Source organism: Lathamus discolor, chromosome Z (genome assembly GCF_037157495.1).
Source record: "Lathamus discolor isolate bLatDis1 chromosome Z, bLatDis1.hap1, whole genome shotgun sequence".
NCBI classification, from domain to species: Eukaryota; Metazoa; Chordata; class Aves; order Psittaciformes; family Psittacidae; genus Lathamus; species Lathamus discolor.
The window spans coordinates 92,176,059-92,193,398 of NC_088909.1; the positions used below are offsets into that span (position 1 = coordinate 92,176,059).

The window sequence follows — 17,340 nt, forward strand, 5'->3', positions numbered from 1 at the left end:
TTTATAGAGGTATTATCTACTCTATACTTCCTAAGAACTCAGAATGGCGTTTGTCCATGAGTAATGCTAACATGAAAGTTTCAGCCAAAGTATTTTTCCTGTGAAAGCAAAAGAAGTATTTTTCAAACTCTTCAGATGGTCTCTTGTAGTTGAAAATGGAGTGGACAGAATTGGTGTTCTGCTTTTTAAACTGGAATGACTGGCCACAGCTTTCCATCTACCCCATTCCACTAAAGTGTTTTGGTAACAAGTGTAGTAGAAAGATTGGATTAATAGAAAACCTTAATGCTTTGTAAATCTGCTGACACCCCTAGAACTGTCTGCTGTTAATGCAGCAGAGAGCAGTGAGCAGAAATGATGTGTATCTGCAACACTGTACTCCTGAAGGGTATGCAGATAATATTGATTACATCTTTTAATACATGGATATGCTTCTAGTTACTAGCTGTATTGCTTTTGATTAAATGTATCGGTTCTTGATCTTTATTTCTTTAAGCTAAGTCAGGTTTCTATACAACTTTATAATAACAGTAGCATCCTGTGCTTTTGAAGATATGTGATTTGGAAGTCAAGAGGTTTTATTGTAGTTTCTATCCTAATGCAGTCATGGCTTAACAAGCCATTCTATATCTCTTCACCTTTTCATCCCACCTGTCTGCTTACAAAAATAATGGCAGAGGGGAAGCATACAAGCTAAAGTGATTGATCGCTCTGATCTGCGTAAAAGATTCTCTAAACGAAACCAGACTTACTGCTTTGTACTTTCCCCCCCCCCCCTCTTTTATTTAGGCTACAAGAGACCTTTCCTGACTGTGTACCAAAAGATGTAAACAATTCTTGTACGATTCGTGATGTTCAGTTCTTTGTTAATACGAAGGTCTGGGTAGAAGCAGCAAATGCCCTCGGGAAGGCTGAATCTGATCCTCTTATTCTTGATCCCATTGAGATTGGTAACTATACGCCTATTAATAAAACTTTAGTTGTACATAACTGCTGCATCTGTGTATATTGCTGAATTGCTGTGTTAATGTTCCTTCGCTATAAAAATTAACACTACTGAAATATTGTTGACTAGAACTGCGCTGGACAAAGGAAAGAAGGTGGGAGATCTGACCACAATTCAGCTAGCAAGTTCTTGTTGAATAGTCTGCTTTAGAAGCTAGTGTGAAGTAGCAGCCATTTGAGTTCATGGAAGACTTTAATGGTAATACAAGTTGGTACAGCATAGTGTACCAACTGCTAGAGGCATGATAAAATACAGCTGTAGAGTTGACTTTTATCTCCTCTTCTAGTTAAACTTCTGCCTCCACACAATTTATCAGTCAACTCAGGAATACTGCCTACTGTTCTGAAGCTTTCTTGGGAGAATCAGATTTCAGACACTGCGATGAAGCTGAAATTCAATATTCGCTATAAGATCATGGGTGACACAAACTGGATGCAGGTAATACCACTAATGTTCCTTGTAACTCTTCTGGTGTAATGCAGCCTTATGTCAAACTGCAGAAGTTGTTCCCTCACATCTGCAGTTCAGAGGACTCACTTTATTATCATTAGGCCTCCCAAGGCAATTTATCTGGTCTGTTCATGAAAGCTGTTATCTAGGCTATTTTGGCACAATCTGGAGTACAGCGACCTTGTCTGTTCTTTATGGGCTTGTCTGCTATCCTCTCCATCATATTGCAGTATGTTTATTTTGCATTTTTATTCTGTACCTTCAACATCTAGAACATTCATGAACTTTCATCTTCCTGTATACATGAAGACTTGTGATGCAAATGTCATTTAAAGCTTGGGCAAACACTCTTAAGTGCTGGAATGCTTTTTGAATTTGCTGTACCTGCACTGCCACAGCAACCCCAGGCAATGCTACAGGCTTGAGGAAGAGTGGCTAAAGAAGGACCTGGGGGTGTTGCTTGACAGCTGAATGAACATGATCCAGCTTGTGCCCAGGCAACCAAGAAGGCCAACAGCATCCTGGCCTGTGTCAGAAATAGTGTGTCAGCAAGGCCAGGGCAGTGATCATCTGCCTGTACTGGGCACTGATGAGGCTGCACCTCGAATCCAGTGTTCAGTTCTGGGCCCCTCACTACAAGAGGGAAATTGAGTGGGTCCAGAGAAGGGCAATGGAGCTGGTGAAGGGTCTGGAGAGCAAGTCTGATGAGGAATGGCTGAGGGAATTTAGGGATGTTTAGTCTGGAGAAGGCTCAAGGGGCGGGACCTTACAGTTTTGTATTGCTACCTGAAGGGAAGCTGTAGGAAGGTGGGTGTTGGTATCTTCTCCCGAGTAACAAGTGATAGGACAAGAGGAAATGGCCTCAGATTGCTCCAGGGGAGGTTTAGACTGGATATTAGGATATGTTTCTTATCTGAAAGGGTTGTCAGGCATTGGACCAGGCTGCCCAGAGAGGTTGTCCTGTCCTTTTAAACATGTACACAAGACCATTGAAATAGCAACTTTTGAAATGACTGGCCTTGCTTAGCTGTGGTAAAATTCGACTGCTTTGGCGATTCATTGCACTCAGGGTTAACTTCTTGAGTGTTCTGCATGTGTTTAATCTGCAGTCATCCCTTTTGTAGGGTTGCTCACTGTACAAACTCTTTAATGGCAAGTGTAATAACACATGGAGACACTCAGTGTGTGTACCTACGTATAGCTGTTATCCACATCACACATCTGTTTCTGTATATATGCAGTAAGAATATTTTCTGGTATTGTGTTGCTGATTAAGATAAAGGAAAGAGCTTATAGAAATAATTTATTAGCAAAAGTATAAACTACTCTAAAACTCTTGCCCATGTCATTTAAGAAACATTTCCTATCAGTGGGAGCAGTGATCCTGTAGGATCATGTAGGAGGCTTCTAGCACAGGTATTTTGCAATTGATGTTCCAGCAGATATCCTATCTTGCCTCTCAGGACTTCGCTTAGTTATTACAGATCAGTAAGAAGAGGAATTACATGGGAAAGAAAGAGAGGTAGACATAAACTAATCAAAGAAAACAGAATGAGATAGCTGCTTACCTATTCTACTGTATGTATTGCATTACACCTGATAAATATACACAACTCTGATCTGTTACCAAACTATGGTTGAGAATTTAAGCTTTTAGAAATAAGAGGGAAGAAAAACTGTTGTTTGTATTGGGCATGTATGTGGTGGAGAGCCCTCTTGGATGACAGCTGTAGTAGTACAGAACTTAGCTTTATAGCTTTTGATCAGTGCCTCTAAAACCTTACTTTCATTTACAGGTTCCTCCTGAAGATACAGCTTCAACAAGAACTTCATTCAGTGTTCAAGGGCTCAGACCCTACACAGAGTATGTCTTTTCAATTCGTTGCATGAAGGAAGATGGAGTGGGCTACTGGAGTGACTGGAGTGAAGAGAAAACTGGGGTCACCACTGAAGATAGTAAGTAATACATGAAAGTAGGTCACTGACTTTCAAAATGTGCAATTTGGCAATAGTCAGCTGAAAGTGTGTATCCTTGCTTGAGCTGTTTGATTTACGTGCAATAAGGCTTTACCAAGTTAATTTCTGTAGTGACCAACTTGACCTGTGCATTCCAAGGAGCACGAGAGTAGCTTTCCAGAAGGCTAGTCTAGAGATGCTCCCTGAAAACAGCTAAAACAGGAAGTAGGGAAAAAAAGATTTTTTTTTTTTTTTTTCACAGAAAGTTATGTTCTTAAAGTCTCTTGGAAGAGATGTATGTTTTATGCTTTGTTTCCTTTGTTCTGAAGGTTACCCTCTTCAGAAGCTATTCTGCCTATGTGAAAGGCTTTGGGGTATTTTTGGAAGACAGACTGCCTTAGTTTGTGAAAAACTTGGTGTTTAGGAGGCTTATAAATAAGCTATAAGTGAACAAGCATCAAAGTATGAAACAAGATTTTTAATCTTATAGGGTACATAGTCTTCTTTGCAAACATTGTAAAAACAGTGATACAAAATAATGCGCGTATGGGAAGTTTAGCCCGTTACGCACCAAAGCATCTAAATAAAACACCCTGGTGCACTCTTAACTTTGCCAAGGTATTCTGCATCTACAACCCTTTCTTGTTCGTCACAGTCACAGCTGCCTCTGCACTGTCTTGTACCCGCTTGTTTGCGGTGTTCTACAGGTAGTAATAAAGTCTCATCACTGATTTGTTTGTCGCAGTGAGAGGCATAAGGAAGAGAATGCCATGTACAAACAGCTGACTTTGAGCATGATTGAGTCTATGTAGAAAATGGTTTTATTTTTAATATTTAATCACAGAAATCACAATCACCTTACAATTCCCTTTCTTGATGGCTTACATAATCATTGGAGTTGTCATCTGGACTTGTAATGAATACCTTGTCCCTCTACAGTAGGGGTGAGCACTGAATTGCTGCTACTATGACTTAATGAGGAAAACCTTACTAGCATCAGCTTTTTGGGAGCAATATTTGGATCATGTTTAGTCTTGCACAAAAGGACATTGCCAGCAGATTATATACAACTTGAAAGTATAAACAGATTACTGCTCAAGATACACAGAAGATAGCAGACCACTAGGTTAAGTTTTAAATTCACAGCCCCGAAAAAAAAAACTGCCCTTGAGAGAGTCTTAGTTAAGCGTCAGGCTTCAGTGCTTCGTGGAAGAAATCCTCAGCATTGCAAAGTTGCTGCCATGCGCCGAATCTGTTCACGCTACAGCCAGCTTATCGACTTCCCTGACTCTTTAACATCTTGTGATGCTCCAGTCAGCTGTTATGAAATTATCTGTTGCCACTGAAATTCTGTTACTGCTGATCTGTATGATCTGTAGGCATGCTGCATCAGTCTGGACTCATTCACATTCCTTCAGGACAGTGGCACTTGAGACTGTTAACTGCAGTCTGTATCGTCTAAGATCTGTGTCCACTGCATTACACAGCATGTTTTTTACCTTCATTAATAATTTCCAGTTGCTCATCAACACGTACATTGCTTGAAATGTACTGAGGCATTAAAGTAGCTACAAGTCACTGTTATGAATTTAATATATGTCACAGATCATGGAATTCATTTCAGTATTTCCCCACCTGAGAATCTCTTCTGCAAGTTTGTTCTTAAGTGCAAAGACTGTGTGTTCTGCCACTGAGTTGTGCCAAAACCGTTAGTTGAATATGCTTAGCTTTTTCTGTTACTGATTTATAATTTTTTTTTCCTAACTTTGGGCATTTTATTTTGCAGCACTTTCATGACTTAGCAATTGTTGCATGAACTCTAAACTTACACAAAATAAACTTGCACAACGATAACCGAGCAGTAGTTATTGGAACACTGACAGTAAAATCACACCCATGTATTTGTTACAGTATCAAAGATCCTGTTCTCACATAGTGGATTCCTACATTTTCCTGTAGCAGAACAAAAATGCATGCAGTGTAGAAACAAACACAACTTAGACCTATGCATTTGGCCATTTTATTTGCTCTCCAAATAAAAACCCCAGGCTTTCCTTTCTGTGATCCATTCTCCTTTTATAATTCACTTGAGTAGCCCACTTAGACTGAACTGGAACTGATTTAATGTCTTTAATAGATGTTTGGGAGGTGCTAACTGGTGTGTTACTGAATTTGAACTTCTGTTGGTGTTGGAACACCGAGCATATGAGCATTTTGCTTCTTGCTAAAGGTAAAATCTTGAGGAAGAAGACCTGTGCCATTAGCTGGGATGCATTGCAAATGTAAATAGTCTTAGTAGCTGTTCTAATAGAAAAGCATTTTAACAAATTGTTGGCAGTAGCCTTCCTAACAATAGCAGGATAGTTGCACTTCTACACTGCTTGCAGTTAGCATTTTTAGCTACTGTAAGGTAACTTGATAGTAAAACAGTTTCCTGTCCTGAGTTTGCTTACACGCAACTATATAAATGTAAATGCCTAGATACAGTTACAAATTTATAGGATAGTGGGATAACTCCAGTTGGAAAGAAGCTCATAAGGACTATTGTTGCTTGATCATCTTTCTGCCAAATGTCAGGCTTGGACAAGAGACTTCAGGTTGCAGTTTTGGCAAAAAACCTGTACCAAAACTTCATCTAGTTTGGTTTTTTGATTTTTTTTTTTGAGTTTGTGGGGTTTTTTTACTGTACAGTAGTTGCCTATTGCAAAGGTTAAATGAAATGGGCAGACACCTGACACTTAAGTTACTTACACCACTATTGTTTCCCTCAATCAAATTATAAAACTGACTTTTAGATGAGCTACTTTGTTGTAGACTATTAGATCCATATCCCAGAAGATTCCACAGCTGCTTGCCTTCTGCTTTCAAAAGATTTGGGTTTTGTCTCCATAGCAAGCTACGTAGATAGAGGTGTATTATCACTGTTGTATTCAGGAAGGTATATGCCTGCATTTCCACGTGGTTGTTTCCAAGCGTTAAGTACTGTAACTATTAAGTGAAGTTTCAATGGATTCCTTTTACTGCAAAGGTACAAATGTACAGTCAGGATGCTGAAGAGTAATGCAAGCATTTCAGCAATTTTGAAATCTTTTGACAATTATTTTACTACCTGATCCTTACCAGAAAACATGTACTTTGTATCTCCAAATAGTGACTGTAACCAAGGGTCTTTGTATCCAACAGACCAGGTTTGCTTTGTAGCTGTTACAAAAATATACACTCAGATTTCTAGGTTTTCTAGATTCAGTAAATCACCCTCAAAGGGATTTGATTTTAAAAGCTGGTTTGATTTCCTCCTGAATCATCAGTAGCAGCAGCATTGAGAATCATAGAATAACTAGGGTTGGAAAGGACCTTAAGATTATATAGTTCCAACACCCCTGCCATGGGCAGGAACACATCACACTAAACCATGTCACCCAAGGCTCTGTCCAACCTGCCCTTGAACACCACCAGGGATGGAGCATTCACAGCTTCCCTGGGCAACCCATTCCAGTGCCTCACCACCCTTACAGTAAAGAATTTCTTCCTTATATCCAGTCTAAACTTCCCTTGTTTAAGTTTGAACCCGTTACCCCTTGTCCTATCACTACAGTCCCTAATGAAGAGTCCTTCCCCAGCAGCCTTCTCTTCTGCAGGCTGGACAGCCACATCTTTCTCAGCCTGTCTTCATACGGGAGGTACTCCAGCCCCTTAATCATCCTCGTGGCCCTCCTCTGGACTTGTTCCAACAGTTCCATGTCCTTTTCATGTTGAGGATACCAGAAGTGTATGCAATACTCCAAGTTGAGGTATCATGAGAGCAGAGTAGAGGGGCAGGATCACCTCCTTCAACCTGCTGGTCACGCTCCTTTTGATGCAGCCCAGGATACGGTTGGCTTTCTGGGCTGCGAGCACACACTGAGGCCGGCTCATGTTCATTTTCTCATTGACCAGCACCCACAGGGCCTTCCCCAAAGGGCCGCTCTGAATCTCTTCTCTGCTCAGCCTGTAGCTGTGCCCGGGATTACTCCGACCCAGGTGTAGGACCTTGCACTTGTCATGGTTGAACTTCATAAGGTTGCCATCAGCCCACCTCACAAGCATGCCAAGGTCCCTTTGGATGGCATCCCTTCCTTCCAGGGTATCAACCGAACCACACAGCTTGGTGTCATCGGCAGACTTGCTGAGGGTGCACTCAATCCCACTGTCCATGTCACCGACAAAGATGTTAAACAAGACCGGTCCCAACACGGATCCCTGAGGGACACCGCTCATTACTGATCTCCAGCCGGACACTGAGCCATTGACCACAACTCTTTGTGTGTGGCCATCGAGCCAGTTCTTTATCCACTGAGTGGTCCACCTATCAAATTGATGTCTCTCCAATTTAGAGAGAAGGGTGTGGTGTGGGACAGTGTTGAATGCTTTGCAAATCACTTGGTGACACCTGGCTTCAGGGAGAATTAAAAGGTGTGGGGATTTTGTCTCATTTTCCTGGGAACTTGGTGTTTATCAGTTACAAACTTCTACAGTTGTGAGGAGTGAAACTACTTTAGCTTGGTCCTGTTTTCATTTTATTTCTACTGTGATAGACTGCAAGATTAGTTTTGTTTCTGGCCCATACTGATCATACTCTGTATGAAGCTAACAAGTGGACATTCCAGTTCTGATCTTGATACCCAGCAGGGGCTCTATTCTTCCCTCCAGTTATTACAAATACTTTATATCTGTTCAACTTCTTTCAGCCTGATTTCCATACTCCTGGCCCCTCCCATATGCTTTAGCCTTTCCTGCTCACACTCCTCCTATTCTCCTTTCTGTAATAATCCTGTTTGTTCCTTAGTGCTCCTTTTTGTGTTGTAAAAAACTAATGCAGTGCTGTTAACCATTTTAGCATAATGGGTATAAGAAACCTGGGGAATACTCAGAGGAGAAGTTTGTCTCTTCGTTAACTTTTCTGCACTTTTCCTTTTTTAGGAGACTTGAGGTCTAGGGAAAGTGTTTGAGCTACAGACCATAGCAAAGTTTGCAGTGTACAGATGTGCAGGACTGTGGTTCTGGACACAGGCTGCGTGATGCAGATTTGGCCTCACTCAGCACTGTCATCTTAAGCCCATTCTCGCAGTTGCTCAGCATGGTGACTCTCAGTTTGGTATGTTATACTTAAAGCACAGCTGGTGTTTTGCTCACCCCCTCAGGAAGTCTTTCCATGCAGGTGTTCCACTTAATATACCAAGCATTATTTTCTTTAAGGAATTAAGGATACACTTTCTGAATATGCTTTTATTAAAAAAGAAAAAGTTAAGCGTCTGATGATAGTCAAAGGATGAATTCATTGTTTCTTTCACCAGAACCATCTAAAGGACCACCCATATGGAGGATCATTGATGTATCTCGCTCACCACCTTCCTGGACTGTACATCTGATGTGGAAGGTAAAGCAACATGACAAACTGCAGGAATGGAGTATTCTTGTAAAAACATGAGGTTTTAAGTGTCAAAATTTACTTCAGCATGCTTGGGTAGAAAGCTGGGATAGTATGGCTTTTATCAGCATGAGAAGTGCCCTTAGTATTCTTACTATATCATTTAGTTGTGGAAAAATTTGAAAGCACAGCTGTAAAGGCTATCAGTTAACTGATAAATATCTGTGATCCAGAGTATACAGAATCCACTTTCAGATTCCTGACTTGCTGTCCTTAACCAGTCACTGGAATTGGAAACTTTCCCTTGAACGAAGTAAGCCTTCATGTTATGCCTTCTGCTATATCCTAAAACTTTTGTAACACTGTCTGGACAGGGATAGTTCACCTGTAAAATCCGTTAAGCCTAGGTAGATTCCAGAGGCCCAGCTTATTAATACAGCACTACACATTTGCTGTGTCTAGTTGGCTGATTAATTCAGCTGAGAAAGCAAATGCAGTTATGGTTGGTCCCCATCTAAAGCTTTCTTTTGGTCTGTGAACTTCATTACATTTGATCAGCTGTCCAGGTGGCTTTCGTGAAGTTCCATGTATATTGATATGGCATCATTTTCTGATGGAGCTCATATGCCGCTTGCCACTTCTGACGTTATTTAGCTTAAAGTTGGAAAACTGGAGCTACTTTACAGTTTCAACAATTTTCTCTTAGGTTGTCTGAAAACTAGTACTGTTACACAGAAACTATTATTAACACAAAACAAGTATTTTTCTGCATTAGAAGACGACTACTCAGACTGGTTTGCATTAGGATTTAACACAGCTTGAGATGTAAGATTTCTTTAATGTCTTGTGTGGTAAGGTCACATAAAATGCAGGTTTTATCAATACATGTTCTGCAGTCTTTACAGAATAGCTTTTATTAAACTGCAGGGTATTTTACAGGTAAGTTTACAGGTAGCTTTACAGGTAAGCCAAGAAAAATAGGATTTAAACCTGAAATAATTTCAGAAGTTAGTGCTTTCCAGAAATGAATGCAGGTTACTTGTGCTTTCCTTAAACACACAGCTATTCAATCTGTGTAGCTTGTCTTGCTCTCAGATTTTTAAATTGCGCATTAAAGAGAATAAAGGTTAAGTCATGTTTGTACAGTGTCATTATAATCAAAGATGTGTTTCTAACAGGCATTGAAGCCATTTGAAGCCAATGGAGTAATCTTGCAGTATGAAGTGACTGTCAGAGCCAAGTCGTCTCTCTCCAGTCCACCAGAGAAATACAGTGTTAATACCACTGACCTTACATTAAAGATACCAAACGGAACTTATGAAGTGACAGTGGTTGCCCGTAACAGAGCCGGAGCATCCCCTCCATCGGTTTTGCTTATCCCAGCCAGTAATTCAAAAGGTTAGTGCCTAGTAATGTCTCTTTCAAATGCATCTGCATGGCTTCTGATTTAAGAAATCTTCAGTGTTGTAAAATGATACCTTTAATATGGACACATAATTGAAGTATTACTGAATGTATCTACTGTCATATGCCTTATAATTATGCTACCATTTATATACCAGGGAATGTGTGGATTTTTATACTTGCAGGTTCACTTGAAGCTGTGTGTGCTATTTTGCTGTTGGCTTTGATCTCTAGAGCTACCACACACTATGTTCCTTATAGGTTTTCGTAGCATAGTAGGCATTTTTTTTCTTTTTTTTTTTAAATCAAAGGGTTGGGGAAGAAAGCATCCTGTAGTTCCTGTATATACCATCTCACCATTTTTCTGGTTTCTGATCTCCCCTCAGCCCTTTATTTTCTTGTTCCAGTCTCACTCTCCCACATTTTCAGTATCTTGCCTGGTTGCTTTGTCATCTCCTTCCACTGATTCCCTACTGCTCATACTTCTTTTTACTCTGCTCCTTTCATCATCCAGTAGTAGTAACTACAGGCTGGTTTCTCCTTACTTCCAGCCTCCTTTTAGATAATCTGAACACTACCAGGATAGGAAGCAAAGAAACAAGAATATAGGCAGGTGATGCTTTTAGCCTAAACACCAAAGGAGAGACACAGATTCTAAAACTGTTAGATGAGCTAATTAAGGGTATGTTCCAAGCAGTAGTATTGCAGATAGAAGTATTTTGTAAGATATATGTATTAAAAGGTAAGTGTTAGAATGGGAATTCAGAAGTGTCTCAAAGTTTGATATCTCTCTGAAATAAATCCTTTATTTTGGAAGAAACAGTATTTTTACTGTGCAGTAAGGCAACCTGCTGTGTTTGAGAGCGGAGAAGCTGAGTAATTTCCAGTTCCTAAATAGCCTAACTCTGCTTGTATTTCAGAAAATGGCTTTTATGTTTACTTAGGTTCTGTCAAATTGTCACCATTACTATAACCCAAAAGAATCCACATTTGACAGAATAGCTATCATGAATATGTAGTGGAAGAACTGTCAGTACATATAACCTTTCTGTTTTCTTTCATCACAGCTCCTGTGAAGAATGTTAGAACACTGCCTAAAGATGGCAAATTGTGGGTAGGGTGGACTCCTCCTGACAGTTATGTTCTTAAATATGTGATAGAATGGTGTCTGGTGTCCAACAGCTCAGACTGCATCATAGAATGGCAAAGTGAACCAGGAAATGTTCAAGGAACATACTTAAAAGGTATTTAGCTCATAAGTCTACAAACGCATTGTAAAACACTGTCTAAGCCTGGTAAGTATTCTCAAAGTGAGGAAAATTCTTATACTTACTAGAATTCTACTGTGAGACAAGAATCTGGGATTTTGCTGAGGGCTTCTGTTAGTTTACGATGAGTATAGAAGTATCCGTGTGTTTTTGTCAAATACAGAATTTTATGTGATCTTTCACGTTGAAATTTGTTATGTAACAGGAAGGGATTTGTCTGCATTTTTGTCTTAATCTTCTCATTCTTGGAAACCGTTAAAGAAGTGAAAAGGTTGAGTTCCATCAAAATCAAATTCTCTGATCCCTCTTGCAGTTCAAACAATGAAACTTCGTCAGCTTTACAGTTCTTTTCAGATTGTGATCAGTACCTCAACTCAGTAATTTTGTGGTTCAGTGCTGCAGTCAGATAAAGGCTTTTTATTAAAATAAATGAAAAAAAAAACCCCAGAAAACAAAAGAACAGAAACTTCTATGAAGTCTGTTTATTAAATTTAGTGTTTCAGTGTGAACTATTATATTAATCCATCAGTTAATATTGTGGAGTTAATAATACAGGCAAAACCCAGAACCCTGTATCTGAAGTAAACAAGAAAGATGGTGAGGAATTTGACTATCTGAAACTACACATTTTTTAATATCTTTTTTTTAGGTGATATAAAGCCTTTCAAGTGTTACTTGATAACTGTGTACCCTCTATATGCTGATGGTCAGGGAAGTGGACAGTCTGTGAAAGCTTATCTTCAGCAGGATCGTAAGTACAAAATATTAATCTTGGAGCACGTAAACTGACTTTTTTGACTAAAGATAATGAGACTTTTTCTTTAATATGGGCTACATAGTGAAAAGTAGTCCTACATTTGAAGGTCGTCTATTATAATTGATCTTGTCCCTTTGATTCAAATCCATTCTGCTTATTTACAGTATTTAGGAGTTAAACAGATGTCTGTGGCTGACCTTTTCCCTTTTTCCAACCTTTATCAGATAATTTGGCATGAGTATATCATTTTATTGATATAATAATATTTATATGCTATTGTATTTTCAAATTCAAGTATCAAGCCAAGACTAATTACCTTCAATTGAAGATTTCATGTGATGTGCTGATTATTGTTTTTCACATCTTTTTCTTCCTGGAGGTTTCTCTTCCAAAGCATCTTTGGAACAAAACATCTCTCTGTGTTGTCTGAAAGTAATGCTTTTCAAATGTGTTAGTCCAGCTATTCCATTGAAGTTTTTACACAGTACCAATTCAGTATAATAATTAATACACTGTTTCTGTGGATGCAAGGGTGCACAACAGAAACTAATCTTCATCTCCCATTACAGGTCCTTCGAAAGGACCAACTGTTCAGACAAAAAAAGTAGGAAAAGCTGAAGCTGTTTTGACATGGAACCATCTCACAGTGGATGAACAAAATGGATTTATCAGGAGTTATATCATATTTTACAAAACTATAGATGGAAATGAAACAGGTAACAAAAAGCAGAGAAGTACTTTGTGGCACTGAAGTATTCTATCTGTCTCCTTCCTAATTCATGTTCCAGAAGAAAGAGATACAGAATCAAGTGTGGCTGAGATTCAGTTCTGATAACATAAAGCTGATGTCTGAGGCAACTGACCAAACAGAAAAGTCCCTATTAAAGGATTCAGAACATTCAGCTTGTGTATAAAAGGGTAGTGAGTTTAGTTGCTGAAACCTGATTGGTGAGTACTTTGCTCCCATCTTTCTATTTAAATACAGGATGAGGTGCTGGTGTAGCAAGGTAAAGCTGGACCATTTGAGATGTAAGACTGCATTCAAATAGGTTAAAGCTTTAAAAAGAAGGGGAGGTATTTTTAATCCTCCTGGAGCCCTAGATCAATACAATATTACTGATGTAAAACGTCTTGTTTGAAGTGCATTTTTGTTCTCAGTAGTGTGTGTGTCCAGTAGGCATAAGACAGGGGGTAAGCACTATCAAAATCTTTTAATTTTTAGATTTGCTTAAATTGCAAGGACCCAGTTACTTATGCCTACTCTACTGCTTGTTAACAGTGTTTTCCTAGTTAGCAACTGGCTATTTCTAGTTAGCTGTGTGATCTGCTTATTAGAAACCTTTAAGCCTCAACATTACTACTGGTTTTGTTTTGTAGCTACACTGGGGGGTGGGAAGGGGGAACAAAAGAAAAACGAAACCCACAAGAAATTAACACATAAAATGACATCAAGAAAGAGATTAAATTCAGACACTTGAACAGAAACAAATGTATCTCAGCATTTCTTGTACAAGCCTGTAGTCTTTCTGTGTTTGTTGTATTTTCCATACACCCATTCATTCTGCTAAAACCAGGACTATGTTACTGTGTTTGTGGAGATCTAATCCTTTGTACAGAAAATTAGTATAATTTTTTTTCCTTTGTTTAGCTGTGACAGTGGATCCTTCCAAGACAGAGTATACTCTTTCTTCTCTAGCCAGTGACACACTGTATACTGTGCGGATGATGGCGTACACAGATGAAGGAGGCAGGAGTGGTCCTGATTTTACATTTACGACACAAAAATTTGGTAAGGAAAAGCGGCACAATTATAAGTAGGAAGTAATGTTGCAACACTATAGCAAGGTTCTGTGCAAGACATGATAGGAGGGGAAGGTGACTTTACTAAAGAAAACATTTCAAAGTCATACTCACTACGTATATGATACCCAGGTAGCCTAGATAGGCTACCTAGATAGTACTCGGTCACAAAGAGACGGTTTAGTCACTATTATTCTGACTGTACAGAGGACAATATCCTGGATTGCTCTTTTATGTTGGTAAACGCTGTTTTGGGAGTGTTTTATGTATACTTTGGGTTATACTATTATTTTGTCCCAACTCTGTGTGAGCCATTAGGATTTACTCAGTGCCCTTGTCTTCTCTTCTGGTGTGTGATGGCTCCTACTCTGGTCTTAAGTGTCCATAATTTTTGTTATAATCTCAAGGTAGGTTGGCCTTTATTATCCTGACATGGGTGTCCTGAGAAGCTGCAGAGACTTACTGGGATCTTGATTTGCTAATCTAGGTGCCAGTCAGTACATGCCATTCTTGCAACCCTTCATCAGGTTCCACATTCTTATTCATATCACGATTAAAGTTTGTTACAATTCTCTACAGAGGCTCATTTTGAAGAGTGACATTTATTGTATGCTTAGGTCTAGAGAGTGCTTCATATTTGTAACAGAGCAATAATGTTAATTCAACTTAGTTGTGGAAAGCACTTCTTTAGATTTGGTAGGTTTTAATATTCTTTTTCTGTATAGTGTTGTTTTTCCCTAAGCATTCTGTAATTTTTACTTAATGTCTGTAACACTGGAAGGAATACATAACAATAGTACAGCTTATGTGTTTGCAGTCAGAGGATGTTTTCATGTACAGAATAAACTGATAGATGACTAGTGATTTTGCTTACATTACTTACTTGCCCATGATGATGTTATGGCAGCCATAAGGCCACTGAAACACCTAGACCATAAGTGAATTCACATAGGTGTTCCTGTCGTATCTGCCCAAACTGTAAATTTACTTGGTTCATCAGTATTATATATCTAGAGCAACCTGGGTTTTTTTTGTTGATGCAAGGCATTAGATTGTTGGGACAGAGCTTTTCGTGTTTTCACTTACAGGCTCTTTTCTTATGGTGGAAAGGTTCTTCTGAAGGTGAATCTTAAGACTGAATGCTGCTGGTGTATTCAGTTTCAGATTCTCCCTGTCCCTTCAGAAATGTATGCTGCTGCTGAGTTCCTTAAATGTCAAAGTGAGCTATAACTGCTTCTCTTAATTTCCTTCAGGGAAAGGAGAGATTGAAGCCATAGTTGTACCTGTGTGTCTAGCTTTCCTGTTGATTGTGCTCCTTGGGGTTCTGTTTTGCTTCAACAAACGGGACTTGTAAGTACAATGAAATCTTTTTCATACATTTCTGATATTTCTGGGAATAACAGATGGCAATAATTCAACACAAGTAAATATTCTCCAGCTAGATCAGAAAAAGAAGGTAAAACACACATATTCACTAGTGATAAACATTTTTTCCCTTGGGAAGTTTGCCTTTTCTGATATTAATTTCGTACTGCTAAGGATTAGCACACAACCTAAATGTTCCATGACTCAATCCTGCATGGAAATTGCTGCCTTTCTTACTAGAGTTGGTGATGATTATGTTTGTTAAATTGTGATCATGACATCTTCTGTGTTGTTTTCTTAGTCATCATATCAGAGTGGAATGATGGTGCTTAGTTTGTGAAGCACAGATGATCTGTTTGCTGGATGTGTTTGAGCTATTTAATTACAGTGTTAGCAAACCTTAAACTTGACAGCCAAAAAAAATCAGACAGGCATCTTACTTAACTACCTTGCATAACCTCAGTCAAACTCTGTGCCTGTTTACTGCCTGCTGGGAAACATCCTCTTTCCTCCCGCTCCCCCTGCCTACCACAGAGCTCTTGTGTGTGGCTTTAACTGAGTACTTATTGCTGAAGTCTTTTCTCTGGCAAGGAGTAGCACATATCCCATGTCCCCAGTCAACTATCTTTTCTTTCTAATCCAAGACAGCATTTTGTGCCCTTTTCTTTCTGACCTCCCTGCTGTTCCTAAAATCTGTTCTTAGTGGATGTCAGTTGCAAGGCCCATCTTGCAGTTTTCTTGAGAGTTCTGCAGAGTGTCTGTTGTTGCACCTCGTCTAAAGAGTGAGATAGATGCATTGGTTTCAAAGTTAGTTTGGTTAGAAGTGAATTATCTACAGAAACATTTATTTTTACTGTATCTATTTTTTTACTACATTCTTAAACTTGAGAGTTTAGTTACAAATGACCAGGCAAGTTTTTCCTCAGGTATTCTCACTTTATTTTTAGCTGTGAAGATGGCTTAGATTGACAGCTGTGATATCGATATCTTAAAGAAGCAACATTTTATTTTTATACTGATATGTGTCATAGACTTTAACCATATAAGTGCTCTGTAGATTCTAGAATGCCATAAATTTTAAAATCCCTCACTAACTCATTACTGTTTGTTGGAGGGATGATGGTAGAGCGGTAGATGTAGTTTTTCTTGATTTCAGTAAGGCATTTGATACTGTCTCCCACAGCATCCTCATAGATAAGCTAAGGAAGTGTGGGCTTGACGATCAAGTAGTGAGGTGGATCGAGAACTGGTTGAAAGGAAGAAGGCAGAGAGTTGTGGTCAATGGCGCAGAATCTAGCTGGAGGTCTGTGACTAGTGGAGTTCCTCAGGGGTCGGTGCTGGGACCGGTGCTGTTTAATATTTTCATCAATGACCTGGATGAGGGAACTGAGTGCACCCTCAGCAAGTTTGCTGATGACACAAAACTGGGAGGAGTGGCTGACACACCAGAGGACTGTGCTGCCATTCAGCGAGACCTGGACAGGCTGGAGAGTTGGGCGGGGAGAAACTTGATGAAATTTAACAAGGGCAAGTGTAGAGTCTTGCATCTGGGGAAGAACAACCCCATGTACCAGTACAGGTTGGGGGTTGACCTGCTGGAAAGTAGTGAAGGGGAAAGGGACCTGGGGGTCCTGGTGGATAGGAGGATGACCATGAGCCAGCAATGTGCTCTTGTGGCCAAGAAGGCAAATGGCATCTTAGGGTGCATTAGAAAGGGAGTGGTTAGTAGGTCAAGAGAGGTTCTCCTCCCCCTCTACTCAGCCTTGGTGAGGCCGCATCTGGAATATTGCGTCCAGTTCTGGGCCCCTCTGTTCAAGAAGGACAGGGAATTGCTTGAAGGAGTCCAGCGCAGAGCCACAAAGATGATTAAGGGAGTGGAACATCTCCCTTATGAGGAGAGGCTGAGGGAGCTGGGTCTCTTTAGCTT

The 17,340-nt window shown here is 39.7% G+C and overlaps 1 protein-coding gene across 5 annotated transcripts in view; it reads left to right on the forward strand.

Annotated features, from left to right (window-relative positions):
* The window catches only part of IL6ST (interleukin 6 cytokine family signal transducer), a 35,741-nt gene that overhangs the window by 11,019 nt on the left and 7,382 nt on the right, over positions 1-17,340 (forward strand). For 3 of the 5 annotated variants that reach the window (XM_065662001.1, XM_065662000.1, XM_065662003.1), the window contains exons 5-14: positions 790-950; positions 1,293-1,444; positions 3,253-3,412; positions 8,746-8,828; positions 9,998-10,217; positions 11,291-11,467; positions 12,141-12,242; positions 12,818-12,964; positions 13,897-14,037; positions 15,302-15,398. In XM_065662001.1, coding sequence (XP_065518073.1) covers positions 790-950; positions 1,293-1,444; positions 3,253-3,412; positions 8,746-8,828; positions 9,998-10,217; positions 11,291-11,467; positions 12,141-12,242; positions 12,818-12,964; positions 13,897-14,037; positions 15,302-15,398 — 1,440 coding nt within the window. Of the gene's footprint in view, positions 1-789; positions 951-1,106; positions 1,205-1,292; positions 1,445-3,252; positions 3,413-8,745; positions 8,829-9,997; positions 10,218-11,290; positions 11,468-12,140; positions 12,243-12,817; positions 12,965-13,896; positions 14,038-15,301; positions 15,399-17,340 lie in introns of those variants that run through there. The other 2 variants (XM_065662004.1, XM_065662005.1) reach the window with 2 other exon arrangements.